The sequence below is a fragment of the Rhinatrema bivittatum genome, chromosome 10 (genome assembly GCF_901001135.1).
Source record: "Rhinatrema bivittatum chromosome 10, aRhiBiv1.1, whole genome shotgun sequence".
Taxonomy (NCBI): domain Eukaryota; kingdom Metazoa; phylum Chordata; class Amphibia; order Gymnophiona; family Rhinatrematidae; genus Rhinatrema; species Rhinatrema bivittatum.
This window is the reverse complement of record NC_042624.1, coordinates 107,626,713-107,652,154: the sequence shown is the minus strand read 5'-3', so window position 1 is coordinate 107,652,154 and position 25,442 is coordinate 107,626,713. Positions and strand designations below refer to the sequence as shown.

Here is a 25,442-nt window from a genome sequence, read left to right as displayed (position 1 = left end):
TCTGTAACCGTTAGACTGACACCGTCAGCTCTATTATGAGTTTCAGCCAACGTGGCCTGGGTTGCCGATGGGATCCAACCTCATGTGAGGAGCATTCTGTCTGAAGTACAGAGGTTCAGACAGTCTTTAAAGGTATTTTGGGCCACATTGTCAATGACATCCATAGCACTGAAACCCTCCTCCTTTCCTTATCAGACCGTCTCATTAAAGACCTAGATAAAGGACGATCATATATTTTAGCCTTCTTAGATATTCCCTCCGCTTTTTGACACAATCAGCCACAATATCCTCCTGTAGCGACTTTACGAAATTGGAACAACAGGTGTTGCACACAACTGGTTCAAATCCTATCTCAGCAATTGAAACTATAAAGTCAAGATTGGAAACCACGAGTCCAAACCCATATCCCTTGACCAAGGAGTCCCCGCAAGGTTCCTCACTATCCTCCACCCTTTTCAATATTTACCTCCTACCGCTCTGTCATCTCCTATCAGATCTCAAGCTCCCCCACTATATTTATGCAGATGATGTGCAGATCCTTATCCCAATATCTGACACCCTCCCTAAGGCTATGAACATCTGGGAATCAACACTATCTATCTATCAACAAACTCCTATCCAACATTCACCTCACCCTTAACACGGCAAAAACCGAAATTATGCTTATCTCTCCTCAGAATCATCCTAATACCCTTCCCCTGCTTCCCCCCCTACCTCTACCCATCTCGCTCTCCCAACAGGTACGAGATCTAGGGGTCACGCTAGACAACCAATTCAACCTCAAGAAATTCATTAACACCACCCTGAAAGAATGTTTCTTTAAATTACACACCCTAAAGAAATTAAAACCTTTACTCCACTCTCCAGACTTTCGTACTGTGCTGCAAACTACAATATTCTCTAAAGTCGATTACTATAACTCACTTCTCCTAGGCCTACCCAAAAACTCCATTCACCCACTACAAATTCTACAAAACTCAGTTGCCTGGATACTTACCAACACGCGCAGAAATGAACACATCTCACCCGTACTTAAGGAATTGCACTGGCTCCCTATTGCATACAGAATCCAATATAAAACCCTTTCTATCATACACAAGGCTCTCCACAATCCCGAAATGAACTGGTTCAATGACTCACTAGTATTCCATGAACCAATACCTTGCTACCATACGAACACCCTCCCCCAAAAACAACAACCTGGCATCTACCAGAGCTCGTGCGCTCTCCATAGCCGGCCCTGCCCTTTGGAACAAAATGCCCGTAGACCTACGCCAGGAGGACTGCCTAAAAATCTTCAAGAAAAAACTAAAGACGTGGCTGTTCACGCAAGCGTACACCTAATCCTAATCTCCTTACTCCCGTACACCTAATCCTAATCTCCTTACTCCCCCAGTAGCCCCCTCATAAGATGTCCCACATTTACTGACACAATCCTGATACATGTGCTTCTTCTCCCTCTTCCTCCCCCTCCCATCCCCTAGCCTCTCTCCTCACCTCCCCCCTCTTGACTTTGCCCCCTCCCTTTCTTCGCCTGATTGCCTTTACCTAATTTGGAATCCACCCTATTTAAGCAACTTGCAGGCCGATACAGTACAGTGCACTGTTAGCCGGCATTTGGACGCGCTAGCTTTACCCCTTATTCAGTAAAGGGGTATTAGCTCGTCCAAAACGCGCGTCCTTTGGGCATCGGGAAAGTGCTCAAAAAAAGCAGTAAAAACTGCTTTTCTGTGCACCCTCCGACTTAATATCATGGCGATATTAAGTCGGAGGTCCCGAAAGTTTAAAAAAGTAAAAAATAAAAAAAATAAAAAAATTTAAAATGGGCCCGCGGCTGGTGAGTGGAAAACCGGATGCTCAGTTTTGCCGGCATCCGGTTTCCGAACCCGTGGCTGTCCGCGGGCTCGAGAACCGACGCCAGCAAAATTGAGTGTCGGCTGTCAAACCCGCTGACAGCTGCCGCTCCTGACCGAAAAGAGGCGCTAGGAACGCGCTAGTGTCCCTAGCACATCTTTTTATCGCCGGACCTAATTTAAATAAATTAAAGTACTGTATCGCGTGCACAGGAGAGTGGCCTGTGCGTGCACTCTCCCGCGATTTTACTGTATCGGCCCGTTGGTAAGTCTTTGTAAATAAATCTAATGCTATGTACATAAGTTTCCTTTGATACAATATCATTCTCATGCATATCTCTTTTAGGCATATAAACATTTACTCTGTTATTAGATTTATATACACCTGTTTTCATGTTACTTGTCAAGCGCATCTTAAGCGCAGTTTCTCGTTTATTGTAAACCGATGTGATATCCCTGATGAATGTCGGTATATAAAACACTTAAATAAATAAACATCACTAGTAATCATGGCCTCATTCATGCTAGCTGGTTACAGTCCTGAAATGCTACCTAAAAACACTCTTCCTTTGATTGCTAATGAATTCCAGAAAACTGATTACTACAAGGGCATTATACTATAAACTGCACTATGTTTACATATGCTTATCACCTCCAGCCACAATGTACCCTTCCTCTCTATCAATCCTGCCCCTTAATCATTCCCTGATGCTGTCTTTTTATCTTATATGTACCCTACCTCATGCTCTCACTCCATCCTGATTTAGTACTGCACTACTTTTACCCTATAAATCCTGCCTTCACTTGTTCCCTGATCCATGACACTATCCTTTTTCTCTTCCGTCATACAAATGTAATAACTTGTACCTCACTCTTAGTACTGTGTTAGGAGATCAAGTATAAAACCCAGTAATAAATAAATACCATCTGATTTTGAAGCATTTGTCTTGACCTATGGGATACATATTTTTGCTTGCCATATACATTGTTTAGATACTGCAGGGGTTATTTTGGTTTTTTTTTAAAGATATTTTTTCTCTCTTCGATGGTGCAGTCATTCATGGGTTACAAGTCTCAACAATATTTGCCAGAAAATGCCTGCTCAGAGTTTCAGATGAACAAATCTGGACATTCTTAAGGAGATGTCTGACCACACAAAACATGAACCTGCTTTACCACCTCTGTTTTCTAAATCTCCTAAGTGGATGTGAAATCCAGATCATCTTGGACAGATAAGCGCTAGCCAACAGAAATAAGCAGTTATTTTCTGGAGTGGCTTTTACCGTTGGTGCTCAAGCTTTGTCAACTGGCGAGAGATTTCTGAGTCAAGTCTCAGCAAGACTCTACTTTCAGCTTATATTAGCTCCATATTGTTACAGGGACACATGCTGGTTTCCGAATCGCAGGCCAAGTATCGCTAGGTTTCCCATATTCAAAGTGATGGTCATAAAAACTGCAAGTTTGCTGCTTTTTGTCATTACTGAACGGAGGGAAGTAACAGACAAGTCACCAGGTGGCTTGGCTTTTATAGTGTCTTATCACTACAGTTAATTTTGTTATTTTCTTTTAATTTTTAAGACTACCAGAGTTCCCCTCTGGATAAAGAGGCCTTCAAAATGGGTGCAGTGTTACATTCAGATCTGTCACAATTCAAAGCTGAGTGTGAATCCAAAACACAAAATTACATCCGACACCCCCATCCTCACCCCAAAAGCCAGCAGTGATATGCTCCGGTTCTCTGTTGATTTACTTGATGAATGCTGGCAGACTCATAGTAAAAGACCCAAGTGGCCAATCCAGTCTGCCCAGCAACTTTTTAAGCATAGGGACTGCTGCTCCATGCAAGTTAACCAGGTTACCCATTTTCCGCATTTCCATCCTCTAGATTCTGAGGATCCTCTCACGTCGATGCAATACCGTGCGCTCAGGCCTAGCGCACAGGTTAACTCGCGCTTGGACGTGCATCCATAATCAACACGTCCAAAATGCGCATCCAAACCAGGGCAGAACTAATAGCGCTCATCACATGTAAATGCCATGATGATGCTGCTATTCGCTAGTACCCCTGATGTAAAAAAAATAACCATGCATCCAACGTGCACATTGTAACTGTCTAAAATTAATGCCAGCCCCAGAGTTGGCGTTAAGTCTTGAGGAGCCACAAAACGTTGAACAGAAAAACACTGCTTTTTGTGATTCTTCCAACTTAATATCATAGCGATATTAAGTCAGAGGAACCACAGAAAGCAGCAGCATGGAAAAAAAAAAGTCAACTGTGGTCAGGTTAGGAAAACAGACGCTCAATTTAGGAGTAACTATTTTCCTAATCCATGGCTGTGCACGGGTTAGGAAAATGAACGCTTATAAAAGTGAGAGAGTCAGTTTTCCTAACCTGCGCACAGCCACTTCTCTCTTGGACGCGCCCTATGCCGAGGAGGTGCTAGGGATGCCCAATTTCCCCTGGCGCCTCCTTTTTAATGCAGCGGCTCAGTGCGCCCGGGAGAGGTGGATGGGTGCGTGCAAGGAAAACGGGCGCTTGCGACTGGGCGCCCATTTTTCCTGTGTGGCTACTGCACCGGCCTGGCTGTGTTCCCACCAAGCACTTTTGAATTCCATTATTGTTTGGCGTCTTCCATGCATCCACCACCTCTTCTGGGAAGAAATATTTCCTGATGTTGGTCCTGAGTCTATCCCCTAGGAGTTTCACACCATGACCCTTAGTTCCATGGCTTTTTTCCATTGGAAAAGGTTTTATTCCGCTACATCATTAATTCCTTTTAGGTAGTTAAAAGTCTGTATCATAGTTCCCCTTTCAGTTTGGCTACCTGCTTTCAGCGTCTCTTCATTGAAGCATAAAAAAGTTCCTTAAATTCCAGCACTTGCAGGTAGGTTTTAAGCAAGTGCTGTGGAACTGGAAGATTGGGTTTCTTAATCATGATCTACAGCATATACTGTCACACTAACTTCTGTGATTTTTATTTTAATCATCAGCAACTTCAGCTTTGCCACACTTTACTTCATTGTTAAATTTTCCCACTGCTCTTATGAAGTTTCCAATGACATTTCAGACACATGCTGCAACTGGAACCGGTGCCCAAACAGGATTTGTCTGGTTACCCTTTACCTTTTCTTACTTCTTAAAATGTGAACAGCAGTATTGTATGGCCCGTAACAGCAAAGAGGATTAGCAAATGTTTCTGAACTTTCCCTTCTTTCATGAATGCCTGGAATGTCCGAAGCAGAAATTTGCTGTCATTCAAAATGCAAAAGGTTGAAGAATGAAAATTTAGCAAGTAATTAAGCCCAGGAATAGCTAATACACTAATATTAGTGTAACTAGTCATTGGGCTATATGCAAGTTCATCACATCATTAATTAAACATAAAAATGTAGAAAATGACCCAGGCACTTCTATACCCAGAGCTGTAAAACTAATTTTTAAATGCAAATACCTAACTAGTAAACCAGCAGTAAAGGGCTAAAAAAAAAACACATTAGAACTCAGGGGATCGACTAAAGAAATAATCACGGGTGAACAAAGCATTTACTGGTAGGCAATGCCTCATCTGGCTAATTTGCTTCATACCTTTAAGCCAGACAAAGCACTAGGTGACAGCAAATGTTCTTTCTAGAGAGGTATACTGCTTTTTTAAGCTAAAATGTACTTTGAAAGGAGGTTGGCTTTTTCATATTTTAAAAAGCAAGAAATACAAGTATTCTGAACAGTGTTTTTTCTGGAAAAGCATATTTGTTTAGGTGATAGTGCTTTCAGCAGGAGAAATGATGATGAAATAACTGTCTGTGCTGGTGGCTAGGTGTCCTGAGCAGAAGTCAAGGGTTGCAGAGTAGACAAGGGCAATTCTCTCTCCATTCTTCCTGTTGCTGCTATCAGAAATTAAACAAACCCTGGTGACTCCCACCAGTCCCAGATCTCACTGGCACTTTCTACTACAACCCTCCTCCGCCAGGGCTCCTCCCCCGAAGCTGTCATCTTCAATCACCAGCAGACTTCTACTGCTGGTTAAACTCGCTGGACATCAGACGTGTCTGGCCAAGTTAAATGTTTCACTTTTATTAAAGAATGAAATGGCTATGAGGACAAAACTCAACATTCTGTCTGGCTTAAACGAATAAAGCGCATCTAAGGCAAGAGGAACTTGTCCCACATCTCTACAAACATGGAACCATCTACAACAAACTGATGCTTGCATTGGACACACAAGGCAGAAAAAAGAAGGCCGGGTAGGCAGATAATGCAGATCAAACACCCACCAGCACTGGGAAATTTATACTGAGTGTTCCTGCACACCTAGAGAATGCCAGCGTTGATTCAGGCCCTGAGCTGGCTCTTGGCTGCTTGAGGTTTTCACTGTATTTATCAGTGATATATATTAACACCGCACAGCTTTTCTCATTAAATATTTCTTCTGTCCATGCAGCAGAGGCTGGCCTGTGCCTGCACAGGTTAAGTGACACTTCCAGCTGACAAGAAAAACATAGTTAAGGAAAACAGAAATGTTATGGGGCCAGAAACCTGTTGAAATGCATTTAACAAATGCAAATATCCAGTGTACATATAATTTATGAACTATTATTTGGCTCCTCATTCACTCTGCTCAGCTCTTCCTGTTTCCAAGGCCTATACCTCCCCCGCCTGGTTTCAGTTTACAGGAGTTAAAGCAAGCATTTGGGTGCCAGCATTGATGAAAACTGAGGTCAATGCTCTATACAACAAATGAGCTGAGAACCAACAGGTGTGCTATAAAAGGGGAGGGGGAAGATGGGAAATTCCAGCTACCCCACCTCCCCTCTGTGGCTGAGGACTGGTTGCTGCTATAACTGGGTAATGCAGGAAGAAAGATGAGGGCCTAAATATGAGGGGGGAACTCTCCAGGTAAGCACAGATGAAGAATCAGTTTGCCCATAGTCCTAGCTGGAGCAGGAACCCATTTCCATCGCACTGCATCATACCCTCACATCAGTCCTCCTTTTAGATGGAAGAGAGAGATCCATTTGGCAATAAAAGTGGGGTGAAAACCTGATTGTTTACAGTTTATTTATTTATTTTTATTTAACGGCTTTTAATATACCGGTGTTCGTGCGGGCACATCACGCCGGTTTACAATAAACTTGCGAAAGGAGGAAATTACAATAAACAGGGAGAGGGGGATGGAGCAGGTTCGAGAAAAAGGGGGGGGGGAGAGGGGAGAAAGTAAAGGAGGAGGAAGATAGCAGCTGGGAAATTGAAAGGAACGTAACATTATTTACATGAGAGGCAATAAAATGAGGGTTAGTACAGTCACAAAGTTACAGCGGACATTGTCACAAAGTTACAGCGGATAATGAGGAAATATGGATTGCATGGAGTACATCTGTGGAGGCTTATTTGCGGTAGTTATGTTAAGTTATGAGACACATATATATATATATGCTTTTTTACAGCAGATAAGGCAGGTGAGGAGACAATTCGTTTTGACTTTTACTATGCAGAAAAGAACAGGTTGTGAGGTAGATGTGGGAGGGGGGGGGTTAGGGTGGGAGGGTGGTGGGCGGTACCGTGACTGGGGGGTTTGGGGGGGGGGTAGACTACGAGGGATTGGGTTCGGGGTAGGCCTGTCTGAAGAGCCAGGTCTTGATGCCTTTTTTGAAATTGGGTAGTGAGGGTTCAAGACGGAGGTGTGCGGGGAGGGAGTTCCAGAGGGCGGGGCCTGCAATGGTGAAGGCTCTTTCTCTGGTGGTGGAGAGGCGTGCTGTTTTAAGGGGCGGGGTGTGGAGGGTGCCTGTAGATGTGGATCTTGTCTGGCGGGTTGAGAGGTGGAAGTGGGGCATTTCCTTAAGCCAGGGGGAGTTGTTTTTGTAGAGAGTGTTGTGTAGAATAGTTAGGGTCTTATATTGAGCGCGGAATTGGATGGGCAGCCAGTGAAGGTCTGCTAGGATAGGTGTAATATGCTCTCTTCTACGTGTGTTTGTGAGGATTCGTGCCATGGCATTCTGAAGAGTTTGAAGTGGTTTGATGGTGGAGTATGGAAGGCCTAGTAGAAGGGCGTTGCAGTAGTCCACTTTGGAGAAAATAGTGGACTGTAGGACTAATCTGAAATCTTGGGTATGGAGTAAAGGCTTGAGCTTCTTGAGGACCTGGAGTTTGTAGAAGCCTGCTTTAAGGAGGGACTTGATGTGTGGCTTGAAGTTCAGGTGTTGGTCGAGTGTGACTCCCAGGTCTCTTACGGAGAGGGGTAGTGTGGGAGAGATGAGGGGGGGCGGTGGTGTGGTGGAGGAGTCGTGTTCAGGTTGCTTGGATATAAAGAGGAGCTCGGTTTTGGTTGTATTGAGAGCAAGGTGAAGGTCGGTTAGTAGGGAGTTGATGCTGACTAGGCAAGATTCCCAGAAAAGGATGGTTTCATTGAGTGTTTTCTGAATGGGTATGAGTACTTGTACATCATCAGCGTATAGGAAGAAGTCCAGGCCTAGGTTTGATAATAAGTTGCAGAGGGGGAGGAGGTATATATTGAAGAGGGTGGAGGATAGGGAAGATCCCTGTGGTACGCCTTGTCTGAGGGGAATGTGACAGGATTCATGGTTATCGAGTTTTATGAGGTATTCTCTGTTTGTGAGGTAGGAGGTGAGCCAGTCTAGTGCTGTGTCGGTAATGCCTATCTCTGTCAAGCGTGTGATAAGGATTTGATGATTGACAGTGTCAAAGGCTGCCGATACATCTAGTAGGGCCAGTAAGAAGGATTTTCCTTGGTCTAGTCCAATGAGTATGGTGTCAGTAATGGCTAAGAGGAGATTCTCGGTATTTCGGCCTTTCCGAAATCCGAATTGTGAGGGGTGAAGGAGGCTGTGGTCCTCGAGGTAGTCGGTGAGCTGGGAATTGACTACTTTCTCGAGGACTTTCGCAAGGAAGGGAAGGTTGGATATGGGCCGATAGTTTGCCGGGTCAGAGGGGTCAAGGGAGGGTTTTTTTAGGAGGGGTTTCATAACGGCAAGTTTGAGGGGATCTGGGACTTTGCCGAAGGTGAGGGAGCAGTTGATGATGTTAGCTAAGGGTTTGGCGATAGTGGTGGGAATGGATAGGAGGGTTTTGGAGGGGATTGCGTCAGAGAAGTGCGTGGCCGGTTTCATTTTTTTGAGGATTGACTCAATTTCTAGGGTAGAGGTGGGGTCGAAAGATCTGATGCAGGTGCTAGTGTGCTTTGGGGAGGGGGAGGTGGTCGTGGGGTTGTGGGGGAAACGTAGGAGGATATTGGAAATTTTGTGCTGGAAGTGTTTGGCCAGATCCTCGCATCTTTCCTTAGAGTTTTCTTCAATGGTAATGGGGTGTGAGGTCTTGGTGAGTTCAGTGACGTAGGAGAAGAGGGCGTTGGCATTGAATTGTAGGTCGTGTATTTTTGATGCGTGATAGTCCCTTTTGGCAATGATGGTGGCTTGCCGGTATTTGTGCAGTGATTGTTTATAAATTGCTTTGTGTTGGGGGGAGGGATGGCAGCGCCAGGTACGTTCTTTTGATCTGAGGTCCTGTTTCAGGATTTGAAGTTCGTTGGAGTACCATGGTTTTTTTTTGTTTTGTAAGGGGGGGATTTCTTTATGTATCATGGGGCAAAGTTTGTTGGCTATAGATTTGGTAATATGGTTCCATGAATGGAGGGCTGCGTCTGGATTTGAGAGGTCCAGGTTCTCTACAGCTTTGTCGAGTGCTGTAGTTATGCTTTCTGATGAGCAGGGTTTGTGGAAGGATATCGTTTTTTTTTGGGTTGAGGATGTCTTGGTGGGGGAGGTGAGATGGATTTGGGTATTGATGATAAAGTGGTCGGACCAGGGTATGGGGGTTGTTGAGGGGGTGTAGGGTGCAGATAGATGGGAGTTGATAAATAGGAGGTCAAGGGTGTGCCCTGCCTTATGGGTGGGGGAAGTGATGAGCTGTTTGAAGCCTAGGGCTTCGAGAGTGGTTAGGAGGGTTTCGCAGGCCGGGGTACGAGGAGTCGAGTCCACATGGAGATTAAAGTCTCCGAGGATCACTGTGGGGGAGTCTGTTTTGAGGTTGTCTACGATAAATTCAATGAGGGGTGAGGGGTCTTGTTCGAGGAGGTTGGGAGGGGCGTAAATGAGGCATATCTGAAGGGAGGGTGATTTGAAGAGACCGATTTCTAGCTTAGGGGGGGGGCAGACGGGTAGGATTTTGAGGTTCAGGTGCTTTTTTGCGGCCAGGAGTAAACCACCACCTCTCTTTTTTGGTCTTGGGATGGAGAAGATGTCGTATAGTTTTTCGGGGAGCTGATTGAGATAACTACAGTTAGTTTTGGGTAGAGCTGACAGCTGTCAGTCTATTCTGGGTCCTAATTCTACTTCCACTATTCATCTGATCAATTAACAATCCTCTGATCAAGTAGACTGTAAGACTAAATTATTAATATTTATGTTGAACTTTAGGGCACTGCATAAAGTACTGAATCTGTACATTTACTGATAAAAACTTTATTGTAGTTTACCCAAAGTTCCATTCTTGTATTACATTACAGTTCCATGTTGTATTACATTAATAATGTAATACAACATCATTTGTCTCTGGTTTTAACACCTCCCACAGTTACTTTCTAATCCTCATGTCTATTCTTATAAACCTATGTTCTCTTAATTGTTCTTCGGAGTGAAGGCCTGTGCCACCTCCCACAGTTATGAATGTAAACGTTGATCTTTTTTGTAAACTGATGTTATACCTGTGGTTGTTACACCTGTAAACTGTCGTTATACATGTAAACCGGAGTGAAGGCCTTTCGCCAAACTTCGGTATATAAAAGCATACAAATAAATAAACATCATGTTCACCAGCAGACGGCTGAAATTAAAACAGCAGATCAAAATATTACCCTCTGCCTGGACAAACAGTTTACCTTACGAATGTTGGAGAAATCTAAATATGTCCAAACACACTATTATACATCAGGCTAAATATCGTGAGAATTTATCTTTGTGTGTATTAGGTGGGATTAAAAACAAACTAAAATGCTTCCAAGGTGTTTGCTTAGCAGGATGTAAAACTTAAAACCTGTGCCCAAAATCCTATATAATTCACAGAACCTGAAAAAGTCAATTTTTTGGATGTTTCAAATTTAGTTCCCAAAATAGAAATGTGTGTTTCTAGAACAGAAAAGGCACAAACCTGCAAGAGTTAAGGTTAAGCTATGCACCAATATTAACTCTGAACCTGGGCCACACAGCAGAGACACTCAACTTGGTTGCTTAGGCAAAAACTTGTGTCTAGCAATCTGCAATCAATGCTCCAAAACATGTTTGGCTATCAATTTTCCATTAATGCTTTCAAGAAAGCCTCTTCAGTACCTTATGAATTACTATACAGAATGGGATGATTTTTTTAAATCATTTTTTAGTTGCCAGCGACTGGCAACAAACAATTCTTACTCAATAATGACTGTTCTGTCACGGTTATAAATATCACAGCCTTAGTTAACATGAAACCATAAGTACAATCTCAGCTCAAAATAGATCCAGGAAAAACACACCATAAATTTGGCTATAGGACAAGTTTACACAGGCCTACAACTAAGTGGATGACATATAAAACCAAAAGAAACATATAATCTCACTAAAGACCAAAGTGTTTTTGTTTATGTAAAAACATCACTCACACGGTGTGCAGTTTAGCAGTCTGACTATGCCCTTTGCAACAGTAAACTGTCCAATTGGCTGATGTGTACAACAATCTACTTGGGTCATCAGAAACAAACAGTTAGAGCTTGATCTTCAAAATAAATTATACATAGTATAAAATTCATAAGTGCTTTACAATAAGTTAAAATGAGGTGCTCAAGATACCTCTTATGGTATAAGTTACCTTACAAAAATGTGGACAAAGAGCTGCTTACCTCATGATCTTCCTATCCAAGCTCACGCAAGGTGACATACTTATAATATATATTTTGTACAAAAGAGAGACCAAAACTTGGCAGCTAAAAGTTTCTCGTGTTTCGGCAAGTTATTTCTTAACCAGTGGAAAAAAAAATGTAGCTCAATGTATTTCCCACTGGCAGGCAGATAAAATTAAAAGAATCACAAAGGACTCCAACAACAGGTAGGCTTTAGTGAAAAATACAATTGCCAAACATAAATAGAATGAATCCCCTTCCTGAATTGGTCTCATGGGCATCAAATGTGTTCTTTGCATCCCACAAGCACCAAGGAAATTGCAAGAGAGACTACCATGCAGTCATGAATGTTCTGGGAAGACCATGATTGACAGAGTGCTATGCTGACCCTGAAGCTGCAGTTTGCGTGGCCGATTGACATCTTTGGGAATGGCAACAATGAAAAGACCGGCGCAGAGCTCTCCTGTCAGTAGAAGTAGCACAGATACTCACGTCCCCGCACAAGCGAGCTGACCCGGGGTCAAGCTAAACATTTCAAATAAAACAGCTTTGAAACAACCGTGATTACATCATCTATGCGCGATATTTTTTTCCACATGGCTCGCGGGTGTGCTTTCACAGCGCGGATGTAATTAAGAAGTAATGAGACAAAGCTAAAACTACCTGTCATGTATATGATCGCATAACACTCCCCCTCTCCCGAGCAGACGCATAGCCTGGGCATAGGTGCCAACTCTGTGGGTGGTAACGGAGACCCACTATGACCAGAGAAGAGTAATGTATATTAAGTTTAGTACCCCCCCCCCCCTAATCATTTTGAAAAGCTGGTTCCCATGACTCCAGGTCCACATTCAGTAAGCCTCGGTTACTGCTCCTTCCAAATAGAGCAGAAATAAATCTTTCCTGCACTGAGCCCCGGTGACCGATCCCGACTTCCAGGAGCGACGCAACAATTTCTGCACGAAAAAGAAAACCCTACGTGCATGCAGTGGGGGCGAGCCCCCAGTTACTTGGCCTTTATCTCACAGCCAGCCCCGGCCGAAACCTTCCAATAAGCAGCAGCAGCTCCCCGAGGGCTTCAGCTCCACCATCTCCTCCTCCGCCGCCGCGCGCTGGAGGTGAAGCAGAACCTGCAGCTCCGCGGAAGCCCCCTCGGCGCTCTGCCTACACAGCTCCCCCGGGGCTCCTCTCCCGTCCTTACCTCCGCATCCACCACCTCGTGGTAGGCAGGAGGGGGGTCGAAGCCTCCGCTGCGGCCGCCGCCGCCGCTCTCGCCGTCCCCTCGGGGCCCCCCCGGGCCGCTGTCCATCGGCTCATACCCATACTCCAGCCCGGGCCTCTCGTTGGTCAGCAGCGCCACCGCCTCGTTGATGTCGTTCTTGGCCAGGCGCAGGGCTTTGCGGATGGCCAGCGGGTCCGAGAAGCCCATGCAGAGCAGCGTGGTCATGTGCTGCTCCTCCTCCGTCTCCATGGCTGGGCGCGTCGCTGCGGCGCACTCTGCCGCTACCAGGCTCGGCGCCTCCCCGGAGCCGCTCTGCGCGCCGCCATGTTCGGCAGCCTCTACTTCCTCCTCCCCCGGAAGCGCGCTCTGAAGCCACCTAGCGGCGCCCAGCGCGCTCCCTGGTCACGTGCCGGAGGCTGGCTGGGCCGAAGGGCAGGGTGGGAGCGAACGGCGTCGATGGTCGGCAACGTGGTCGCAGCTCCTGGCGGGCGGCCGGGAAACGAGAGCTTCGGGGGTCCTGGAAGCTGGCAGTGGCGTTTCTGGCGCGCTTGTAGTTATTTCAGCCACCCAGCACAGGTTAAAGCTGCACCCGCCGTAAATGGTGTCTGGCTGATTTATTGCTGCGTCTTCTGGGTTGCTCATCCACTTGGATGTAGCTGAGGCTGTCGCCTTTGACACTTGTTAATCACAGAAGGTTGTTGGCTTGGCTAGAGTCAATAGGAATACCACTTACTGTTCTTTCTTGGGGTGCCTTGTTTTTGTCTTTTTTGTTGTTGTTGTTTTTGTCAGGGAGGGAACAGCAAGTGAAAATGGGTGATTGCTCTTCGGAAACTGTAGCATATCCACAGTTACGAAGCCTGCGGTCTGGGGGTTATCCATGATACTAAATTGAATTTGAAACCTCACATTATTAAGAAGTTGTTAAGGCTGAATTCTTCAAGATAAGAATGGTACATCAGCTAAAGTACAAGATATCTGATGTTGACCTAAGACTAGTAGTGCAAGCGCTTGTTTTAAGTAAACATGATTATTGTAATGCAGTGTATCAAGGGTTACCAAAGATAATGATAAGAGTACTTCAACTGGTCATTAATAGCGTTAGATATCATGAATGTATATCTCCCTACTTCATTGGCCTACCAGACCAGTCCAAAATACGTGGGTTTAGTCTCCCTGCCAGCAGATGGATATTCAAAGGGCATTGTGAAGCTTGCAGCATTTTAGTTTTTCTGCACCTCTAGCAGATGACAGGGGGTAGATTTTCTAAATCTACACGTGCACATAATTTTGTTCGCGCACCAGGCGCGAACAAAAGTACGCTGGATTTTATAAGATGTGCGCGTAGCCGCGCGTCTCTTATAAAATCCGGGATTGGCAGGCACAAGGGGGTGCACATTTGTGCAACTTGCCCGCGCCGAGCCCTGCGCGCACTGCCCATTCCCTCCGAGGCCGCTCCGAAATCGGAGCAGCCTCAGCGGGAACTTTCCTTCTGCCCCCCCCCCCTCCTGCACCTTCCCCTACCTAACCCCCCCGGCCCTATCTAACCCTTCTCCCTACCCTTGTTGGCAAAGTTACGCCGGCCGGAGGCAGATGTAACTTTGTGCGCGCCAGCGGGCTGATGGCGCGCCATCACCCGACCCGGGGGCTGGTCCAGAGGCCTCGACCACGCCCCCGGGCCAGTGCCACGCCCCCGGAACGCCCCGAAAATCGCACCGCCCACCTGGCACGCCCCCGACACGCCCCCCTGCGAAGCCCCGGGATTTACGCGCGTCCCAGGGCTTGCGCGCGCCGCCGAGCCTATGCAAAATAGGCTCGGCGCGCGCAGGGGGCTTTTAAAAGGGTTACACGCATAACTTATGTGCGTAACCCTTTTAAAATCCGGCCGAGAGTTTTTAATTTTGCAGCCTGGAGTGGAGGCGTAGCCTAGTGGTTAGAACAGTGGGCTGTGAAACTGGGCAGATCACTTTCCCCCTCCATTGCTTCAGCTACAAACTTAGGGGTATGGTTACTAAGCTGCAATAATCACATTAAACAGCTGAGTGAAAGCCAAAGACAGAAGGAGCAGCTCCCGCCCACAGATGTGCAGCAAAGAGAAATCTTAGCATCAAGGAGAAGTGAAGGAGGAAACGTTAGCAGCGAAGCGAGAGGCCTCTCCTCCCCTCTCCAGGATTCATCTCAGACAGTACTACTGCTACTTATCATTTTTATAGTGCTACACGACATATACAGTGCTGTACAAACACAAAAAAAGACATTCCCTGTGCAATAGAGTGTACAATATAATAAGACAAACATACAGGACAAAAGACTTTTTTGGTATTTCATAATGGAAGACAATGGTTAAAAAAAAAAAAAAAAGTTAATGATAGTGAGTACAATGAAGTATATGCAGGGTTCTGGAATAGAGCCTCGTTGGTAGAGTACTGACACAGCGGTTTCTCTCGGTAGGAATCACAGGAGCTGGAATAGAGGCAGGCCCTCGAGGAGCAAGTACCTGGTTCCAGGGAACAGCTCTGAGATAGAAGTAGATAGTAACTCACTGATGGTGTAGGCAGCGGTATCATCCAGGCAGAAGTGAAGTCCAGGAACATGGGCCCTCGAGGAGCGAGTACCGGTTCCAGACAGCGACCTGAAAGAGAAGAGAGAGGCCCCCGAGGAGCGGGTACCCCAAATAGAGTAAGTCCAATAATGGAGAGGCAGAGTAGCTAGGTACGGAGAGCGAATCCCATCCGTAAGGAGTTCACCAGTATGAATACCTGTTCCCAACTCGATTAGCTAGCAGTAGTGTAGGCCTTTTGTATCAGGGATGCGTGACGTCATCACGGGGACGCCCTGAGGTTCACGCCAAAGAAAGTATTTGAAGCAGGGCTCTGCGGTGCGCGCGCCCTAAGGCAGCTGGACAGCATGGCGGGAGGCAGTGCCCAAGCCAGACCGGGGACGCCGGAGAGGACAGCAGGCAGACGCAGCGGCAGCCAAACGTCCGACAACCGCGGGAGGATTCGCCAGAGAGGTAAGGAGGGTGGAGTGGAGACGTAGGGCAGCGACAGTCGTAACAGGTGGATTGAAAAGGCTTTTGGTTTGGCTTTTGCTTTGGTTGTCAGCTCCCAAGGGTCTTAGGGCTCACTCCACAAGTGGTCAGGCAACTTCATGGGCTGAGCGGCACTCACTGTTACTGGAGAAGAAATGCAGGGCAGCCACGTGGGTGTCCTTGCATGCTTTCTCCAAGCATTATTGGTTATATGTGCAAGCTATGGTTGTGGTCTCCTATGGGGCTAGTGTCCTGAGAGAAGATTGAAGGCTCCCTCCCAGGCTGGAAGTGGCTTGGGTACTTGTGTTCTGGACTAATCCGGTGGAAAGTTGAGGAAGAAAAAATTAAGATTCATATCTGCTAATTTTCTTTTTTTGAGTCCTACCAGAGCAGTCCAGGGTCCCTCCCAATTCTAGCTGAAATCATACTGAACAGTTTTTCCTTCAGAGTGTTTAAGAGATAATGGTTATGGACCTCAATTGTGGAGGGTTCATTTTGCTCCCCCCTCCGCTGCTCATAGTGGGGGAAATTTGTAGCGTTTGGCTGTGATCCCGTTATACTGAAGTTCTTCAGGCTTCACAGTGCCCTATATGGGGTAATGTCAGCAAATCTATTGGTCTCTGTCGCCATCTGCTGGCAGAGAAGTTAAACCCTAGTGTCCTGGACTGGTCTGGTAGGACTCAAGGAAAGAAAATTAGCAGGTAAGAAACCTAATTTTTCCTTTAAAAAGTCTTCATTGGCTGCCTATACAGGAGCGATCACAGTTTAAGGTGTTGGCATTGATTGACAATGTTGCGAATGATGAAAGGTTTTGCTTTAATGAGCTAATTCAGCCTTTATGTGACGTCTCACTCTTTTCATTCCTCGACTGCTGGCTATACCATCTTTTAAGGTGAATAGATTGCAAGAAATGACAACTAGGGCTTTTCCTATAGCTGGTCCTACCCTGTGGAATTCGCTAGAGACTGAGCTGCAAGAGGAGACAGATTACTTATATTTTAGAGAGAAAATAAAAGCCACACTTTTTAGACAGGTCTCTTAAGTTTTATATGTTTGGGTTGGGAATGTTTGCTGCCAAAGTGTCAAATATTTATGGAATTGTTTGTGACTTGTTTATGAATGTTCATATTGAAATGCACAATGAACAGTTTTGTACTGAAATCTGTGGAATAAAACATAAAACAAATAAAGTCAGTGCAGAGCATTCAAGATATTGGCTTGTAGGGATGTGAATCGTGTCCTCGATCGTCTTAACGATCGATTTCGGCTGGGAGGGGGAGGGAATCGTATTGTTGCCGTTTGGGGGGGTAAAATATCGTGAAAAATCGTGAAAAATCGTTAAAAAATCGAAAAATCGAAAAACCGGCACATTAAAACCCCCTAAAACCCACCCCCGACCCTTTAAATTAAATCCCCCACCCCCAAATAACTTAAATAACCTGCGGGTCCAGCGGCGGTCCGGAACGGCAGCGGTCCGGAACGGGCTCCTGCTCCTGCATCTTGTCGTCTTCGGCCGGCGCCATTTTCCAAAATGGCGCCGAAAAATGGCGGCGGCCATAGACGAAAAAGATTGGACGGCAGGAGGTCCTTCCGGACCCCCGCTGGACTTTTGGCAAGTCTCGTGGGGGTCAGGAGGCCCCCCACAAGCTGGCCAAAAGTTCCTGGAGGTCCAGCGGGGGTCAGGGAGCGATTTCCCGCCGCGAATCGTTTTCGTACGGAAAATGGCGCCGGCCATACGCGTATGGCCGGCGCCATTTTCCGTACGGAAAATGGCGCCGGCAGGAGATCGACTGCAGGAGGTCGTTCAGCGAGGCGCCGGAACCCTCGCTGAACGACCTCCTGCAGTCGATCTCCTGCCGGCGCCATTTTCCGTACGAAAACGATTCGCGGCGGGAAATCGCTCCCTGACCCCCGCTGGACCTCCAGGAACTTTTGGCCAGCTTGTGGGGGGCCTCCTGACCCCCACGAGACTTGCCAAAAGTCCAGCGGGGGTCCGGAAGGACCTCCTGCCGTCCAATCTTTTTCGTCTATGGCCGCCGCCATTTTTCGGTGCCATTTTGGAAAATGGCGCCGGCCGAAGACGACAAGATGCAGGAGCAGGAGCCCGTTCTGGACCGCTGCCGTTCCGGACCGCCGCTGGACCCGCAGGTTATTTAAGTTATTTGGGGGGGGTTCGGGAGGGTGGGGGATTTAATTTAAAGGGTCGGGGGTGGGTTTTAGGGGGTTTTAGTGTGCCGGCTCACGATTCTAACGATTTATAACGATAAATCGTTAGAATCTGTATTGTATTGTGTTCCATAACGGTTTAAGACGATATTAAAATTATCGGACGATAATTTTAATCGTCCTAAAATGATTCACATCCCTATTGGCTTGTCTGTTTCTTGATTCTCTTGCCTTCTGTCTTTCTATTCTTTTGGACCTGCTCAAATGCAGTGCAAACAGAGAACTAGACATCAGCTGTTTGGGCATATGCCGAAGTCATTGCACAATTCCAGCTTGCCCTGGAGTGACTCTAGACTGCACACTTTCCTTTGAGATCCGTATAGAAAAATGAGAAGAGAGGTCGGCTCCCGAAAAAAAACAAACCCCCACATAATCCGGAAGTTTGCAAACTGAAAATGGGGCTTGCATTTAGCTATGATCAGATCCAGTGCGCTTGCCCTATGCTCTAGCAGTGCTGGGTTTGCATTCCCCAGTGTGGGAACTGTTCTGCCCCCAGGTCACGAGCTGGAGCCCTAGGCAGTTACTGAACCTGGCTCGCTTGCTGGGCTGCTGCATCACCCCCTTTACCTGCCTCTTCTGCCCGCCATGTTGATTGCCTTTTGTGAGTAATGCATCGACTAAGCTTCAACCTAACCCTATGTAGCTATGTTCCACTTTTATTAAAACACTGGAAATTTAAGTCATTTAAAGGTATGAGGGCCATTTCAATTGATTCCTGTGGCTTTCAAGAAGAATCTTTTTAAAACTTCTTTGAGTATAAAATTCAATTAACTTCTAATTACAAATGAGCAGAAAGATTCCATAACAAATTCATATGATTTTCCCTATTCTTTTTTTTTTCTTCATGTGCTTTTGTTACAGAGGTCTAACAACTGCTGTCCAGGGTAGAAGATAATGCCATGTTTCCCTGCCTTAATAGTATTGCTTTCCTGCTCCCTTTATTTCTTTTCAATTAAGAAATTGAATACTTGTTGGCTGTCTGGGCTATTTCCTTGCACAATTAATCTTCCCACACAGTGCAGGAATTTGGGGATTGCTCATGCTGTGATATTTTTAATTGTTAATCAGAAGGGCAGTCTGTGGCTCTTGACTGATTAATAATATTCTGAATTTTACTGTCAACTTCATTGGGCTTTTTAATCACTGCCCCTCTGGTTCCATAAAACTCTCAGTTTGTAAAAAGGTGTAACATATTTGGCAGCTCCATTGCAGAGAAAAGAGGAAGGGCGGAGCCAGCTCTGCTGGAGTTCTGCTTTAAAACGTATTGAAAGCTAGAAGTTCCCCGCAGAACTAATGGGGCCTGCGTTCCAGAATGCACAATACTTCAGGGCATGTGCCTACGTGAAACCTGGAATAAGCTTACCTGGGTCTGATTCCTCTTGCTTCCCCTGGCATTTGAAAATCTGGTGCGGAACAGACCCTATACCAGAGTACTATAGTGGAGGATAGCAGCGAGAGACCAAAAAAAGGTCCATCCAGTCTGCCCAACAAGTTTCTTTTTTTTTTTTTAATTTCTTTTTCTTTATTTTTTTTAAAGGGTAGCAGCAGCTGTCACTTCTTGTAGGCTACCCCCATGCTTTCTGTTAAGGTTAGCAGCGCTGCCGCTCTGTGCAGGTTCCCCCCCCCCAAGCAGCAATGTAAACTTCAGGTGTAATAGAAAAGTTACCCCATTTCGTCATTTGCATTCTCTAGCCAGCAGGGAATCCTCTGTGTCTGTCCTATGTCCTTTTGAATTCTATCACCGTTCCCTGTCTTCACCACCTCTTCCGGGAGGACATTCCATGCATCCACCACCCTTTCTGTGAAGAAATATTTCCTGACATTGTTCCTGAGTCTCACCCCTTGGAGTTTCATATCACTACCCCTAGTTTTAAACAGCTTCCTTTCCATCGGATTCGCTGGTTTAATTACATACACATGTTTGTGAAATACGTGGATTCCTCCCAGGAAGAAACCCTGAAAATTTGGTGTGAATTGATGCAAAACCCCAAAAAAATGATTAGGTAGTGTGAGTGTGCGCATACATTCGTGACATATGTGGATTCCCTAAATATATCCCTGTCGTGATCGTCGTGGGTCCCCTGAAAACAGGGATACAAGAAAATATCACTTCTTACTGACTTTGCCCCCAGGGAAGATTGGATGAACCAACTGGCCCTCACCTGCCATCATTTACTACGTTTCTTTAAACAAATATTTTTCATTTACATAGTGCCTGTCTTTCAGATTCCATCACTTAGGGTTATTATCAGATCTTTTACAGTTGGATAATGTATGCACAGAAAGAAAATGTTCATGGATGCCAAGTCACCCAATTCTTGGAGGGAGATTTTAGGCCCATCTGACTCCTCACAGACCCCATCCTAATGCATTCTTGTTCCTGCAGGGCTGATTTAAAATACTACACATAGGGATTACAAATACCACAATGCAATGAGATGTAAGTTCAAAACCTAGTACTGGTCTAAACTCACTGCAGGAACTGGCAACTCCACGTCTCATTTTCACTTGCTGCTCAGGGTCCGCAGCAGCCCAATGAGCCCTGAACTGTCCACTCCTGGTTCTGAGTTCTGCACAGATTACTTTGAAACAGGCTTTGAAAAAAACAGGACAGGCTCACTTGCTCCTTGGAGCCTGAAGCCAGGTGCTTGCCATAGAGGTGTTCCTCCCTCTGGCTAAAAGCCAAATGTTTGACATCACCCCAATATGTATCTTCATATGCAAATGACTCACACTTTGAAAACCTGCCACTTATTAGTCATTTGTATAGCACATACGAGATGCAGACAGCTCTGTACAGAGACACAAAGTGGTCCCTACTGCTTGGTGCTTAATAATCTATTCCAGACAAGACACAAAAAAAATAATAAGAGGCTTTGAGTTAAGAGAGCAAGACCAAGACTGAGGAGGTTTAAAGTAGGAAGGAAATAAACTAGGTGGGTTGGAAGTGGGCTTAAATAGCAGGAAGCCTAAAGGGGTAAAGAAGCTAATTGTTGAATCGGCTGAAAATTAAATCTTTGCCCCCGAAGCAGTCTGCGTAAGTGTAACCCACTCTCTGGGCGCACAAAGTAACAAGACGTTCACGTGAACGAAGAGTCAGGCTCTCTAATTTATTTGGTCCTGCAGATGGTGACGCGGACCCAGATAGAAACAAGAAGTTACTCAATCATACTATGGACTGCTTCTCCAACCAAAATTTTGGTCTATAAACAATCGAACACTGTAAATAGTTTCTCAGTTACGCAGTTTATCTTTTTATTGTAAGTTACTGTACATTTTGTTCCTGTTCTATGTAAGGGCATTCCCAACTAGTTATAAGTTACATGTAAACCGATACGATGTGCAAACGGTTGTCGGTATATAAAATTCTCTAAATAAATAAATAAGAAGGGTAGGTGATGCCTCTTGTCTGGTCAGGGAGTCCTCCAATACATTCCCCATTCCCCTCCATTCCCCTCTACCTCTATGATCTTTAAGTGCCTGCCGCTCGTGAGGTCCTACAAAATTCACTCCACTCTGGATTCAGTCAGTCACGTAATTTTTATTTCCTGGGGTGTCCAGCCAGCAGTTATGTGCATTACTTATAGAAGGTATACACAGCATACTGACTAACTCAGAGTTCATGAAGTACACAGCCAAGTTTAAATGTCCAGTGGCAAAGGCCTCCCGGAGTTTGTGATACCTCCTTTCCCTTACTCCACCAGCCTTCTCGAACATCATTAAGTGGAATGGAGAGCTTACATCCCTTAATATTCAGGTACCAAGGATTCTCCCAAAATATCAGCTCCCCTATTCACCCAAAGACAGGTGAATCACACTCTCCTAGGTTCCTCTTCTTTTTAAACATTGGACTCCCAACTATGGGATATGGAACTCACATTTCCCTTACCACCTGGGGCAACTCACTCCATTCCCTCTCCTTTAGCTCTCACATTTCCTTTAACACTCTTGCTTCTCCTCAGTCATTCAGAGTCCAACTTTCCACTATTCCTCGTTGTGGATCAACCCCATCCTTTTAGCTCTTGGCCATTTCCTCAGGGAGAGGAATCGCCTCTCCAGCATCCTTGGCCTCAGGCCGCTTCCCTCATCTCCATCGTCTGGCTTTTTCCGTGGGAGACAGAAACCCTTCTCCTACCTCTGGCCACAGGCCTCTCCCCTTGCAGGACCCCACTCCCTGCTCGGAGAATCAAATGCCCTGGCCAGGGGGCTCTATGGATGTTTTTACTTCTGTCACCTTGAGCCTGAGCAGTGGGGAGGAGAAGCTAGGGAAGAGGGGAGGGTCTGCTTTCAACTGTCCTACTTCAGATCCCGTCCGATTCTCCTGTACAGGCACGGAGGGGGTATGAGATATAGGATCCTGCATGGATCTATAGCTCTGTGGAGGGAAGGGCAGGAGCAGCTCCACAGAGCTACAGATCCCTATGCAGAAAACACTTTGGCAGAGTATTTCACCTGGGTCACTCGGGCATAGAACAGACAGACCCTCACCAAATACAGAATAAAGGAGCACAAATTGGAAACAAAAATGTGCAGATAACCTAAAAAGCCAGACTCTGCAGTGCAACACCGAAAAACTAAATACATCTCCACTCTCTAACACTGCTGCCCTGCTGCCCATACCCTGGCCTGTCCCCTCCAGATGCTGCAGGAGGAGGCAGTGACATGCAAACGCAGCTACTGCACATGCTTTTCTCCTGTGTTGTTCTTCTGGGGCCGTGTGATCCATCTGAACAGGCGTAGAAACTGATGCTGGAGCCATTTGAGCTTCAACTGGCAGCACCACTGTCCAGGCAGTGATGCAGACTCCCTAACCCATGGCTACAGCTTGACCAGAGATTAGTGTCCAGTTACAATGGTAACTGAGCATTGTAATAAAAAGAAGGCAAACAGAACTGTCCGGTCCCAAACCAGGCAGTGGGTAACCCTAGTGACTAAAATATATCTTGATGGGACCTGACTTTTTTTTTGTTGTTTTACCTTTCAGTTTTCCTTTTTTTTTTTTTTTAAATAAACAAAAAGAAACAGAACAGAACAAAAAAAAGAAACAGGAAAAAAAAAAATCTGTGCATAGCCCTGTTGGTTACCAGTTGCCTGGAGAGCACAGACTGCTATAAAAAGGGGGAGCTGAGTTATCTGAATGTGCAGTTGCACAAGTTAAGTTCCAAATAGACCTTTAAGCTCTTCACAATTATTATTACTGCTTTGTGTCCCATCATTTTCTGTTCCATATGGTATTGACCCAGGAAACTAATCTGAGTTTTGGAAGTTAATTAAAACTTGGATGTTTAACCAGGTTTATTGAGGGTCGTTTTCAAAGGGACTTCCAACAGCAAAATAAATATTGCTTTCACACAGACCCTTGAGAAGATTGCATAAGTTTGCTTTGAAAATTGGTGTAACTTGGACGCATAACAGGTTGCAAATTTGTATGGCTTGTTATAAAATTACCCCCATGAAGAGCTATGGGAGCTGTTCTGTGGCATGCAGAAAGATAATTAGAGGACTTTAAATAGTCAAGGCAGTTTATAAGAAGAAATTAGTCGGTTAGTAGTATATCCTGGGTTTTGGGGTTGGGTTGAAATCATTCGGGCAGGGCTTTGAAATGTTATGTGCTATAGAGGTTGAAGATATTGGTTGTTAACACAATAGGGGATGCTTTAAAATCGGTTTGATTTTATTATTACTGTGTTTATGTTAGTAGCAACTGAATGTATAAGCACACCAAGCAATTAATGTAGTACACAAGTTTTTATGCAATATGTTAATCATTACCTGTCTGTCCACAGTAATACCTTGTTCAGTTTGATTGTTTATAAACTATAATAAGTTGAACAGTTCTAATAAGTTACACGGTTCTACTGTTTATTAACTGTAATAAGTTGTTAACCTGTAAACCGGAGTGAAGGCAGCTAGCTATACTTCGGTATATAAAAACTATTAAATAAATAAATAAAATAAATAAATGTATTAGAAACATGTGTGTTGATTGTGTACCACCTTGATGACCTCTGGTGGAATGGCAGGCTATCAGATGGAAACCATGAACTATAAATCAGGAGAATTGTCTGCTAACTTAATTATGCTCCTGTGTGGTAAACTGTGAAATTGGGATTCAGAAATGGGCACAGCCTGAAGGATGAGGTCCCTCTAGGTGTCACTATGAACGGTCTCTGTAATGTAGTCTCACCCTCGTTCCCTGCAGGGGAAGAGATTGATTTTTTTAAAACATAAAAGGTCACAATTAACTTTGTGGTGTATGTCCAGGCCCCAGTTGATTTCTGGCTTTCTACTACTGCTACTACTACTACTAAACATTTATATAGCACTAGAAGGTGTATATAGAGTGCTATATAGACACTTAGAAGAGACAGTCCCTTCTCCAGAGAGCTTACAGTATATTCAACAGATGGATAGTGCAGACAGACAGGCATTGATTTCCTCTTCATTACTTCATAGCTATAGATGATCTATGCTTATCCCATGTTGGGGCACTAATAAACACTGAATACCCACAGCCAGTAAGAGAAAAATCTTTCATTTTTTATTATAAGATATCTCATAATAGGAGCAGTGTAGCTTACCAGACAGTGCAGAGTAAATGCCAGCTCTGCTCTTCTGAGCCATTCCACTCAGTTAAATACACCGATGGGTTAGTTTATTTGTTTGCATAACAATTTCCAACTGGTTAGTATTATAACTGGATTCTTGTAAATCATATGGTTTCTTGCAAACTGAGCCCAGAAGGCAGAAACAAAACTTAATGCTAACCTTTAAGATACTTTTTAAACTTTAAGATACTTTTTAGCATTTCAGCAGCCTTGGTTATTCCTACAGGTTTGATCAGTGCAATCTCATTCTAGACTGGCTTTATAGAAATCTTCTCAAAGCACTCCTATAACCCTCTTGAATTCTGTTACTCTGTTTCCCTCCATTACCAAAAATGCCTATTATACATGGATGTAAGTCACCTTGAGCTACAATGAAAAGGAATGAGCTAAATACACTAAGAGGTCAATATTCAAAACTAAACTAAACTAAATGGCTAACTTGGCATTAGATGGATAATTTGGAGTTAGATGAATAACTTGGATAACATGGAGTAAATGGATAATAAGAGTTAGATGGCTAATTTTGAGTTAGATGGATAACTTGTGAGATAGATGGATAACTTGCCATTTAGATGGATGACTAATCTGAGAAAATTATTTTTCACTCAACACACAATTAAGCTC

At 45.0% G+C, this 25,442-nt stretch overlaps 1 protein-coding gene and 1 long non-coding RNA gene across 4 annotated transcripts in view; one reads left to right on the top strand and one right to left on the bottom strand.

The window, feature by feature from the left end:
- USP24 (ubiquitin specific peptidase 24) overlaps positions 1-13,326 on the bottom strand; it is a 268,241-nt gene extending 254,915 nt beyond the window's left edge. For both annotated transcript variants that reach the window (XM_029618249.1, XM_029618250.1), the window contains exon 1: positions 12,936-13,326. In XM_029618249.1, the coding sequence (XP_029474109.1) occupies positions 12,936-13,205 (270 nt within the window). In that variant the 5' untranslated portion in view covers positions 13,206-13,326. The remainder of the gene's footprint in view (positions 1-12,935) is intronic.
- A 47-nt stretch (positions 13,327-13,373) lies between these two features.
- Positions 13,374-25,442, top strand: part of LOC115100075 — a 32,168-nt gene continuing 20,099 nt past the window's right edge. Inside the window, exon 1 of one of the 2 annotated variants that reach the window (XR_003858955.1) lies at positions 13,374-13,532. This is a non-coding gene — a long non-coding RNA (uncharacterized LOC115100075). The remainder of the gene's footprint in view (positions 13,533-25,442) is intronic. The other variant, XR_003858954.1, reaches the window with a different exon arrangement.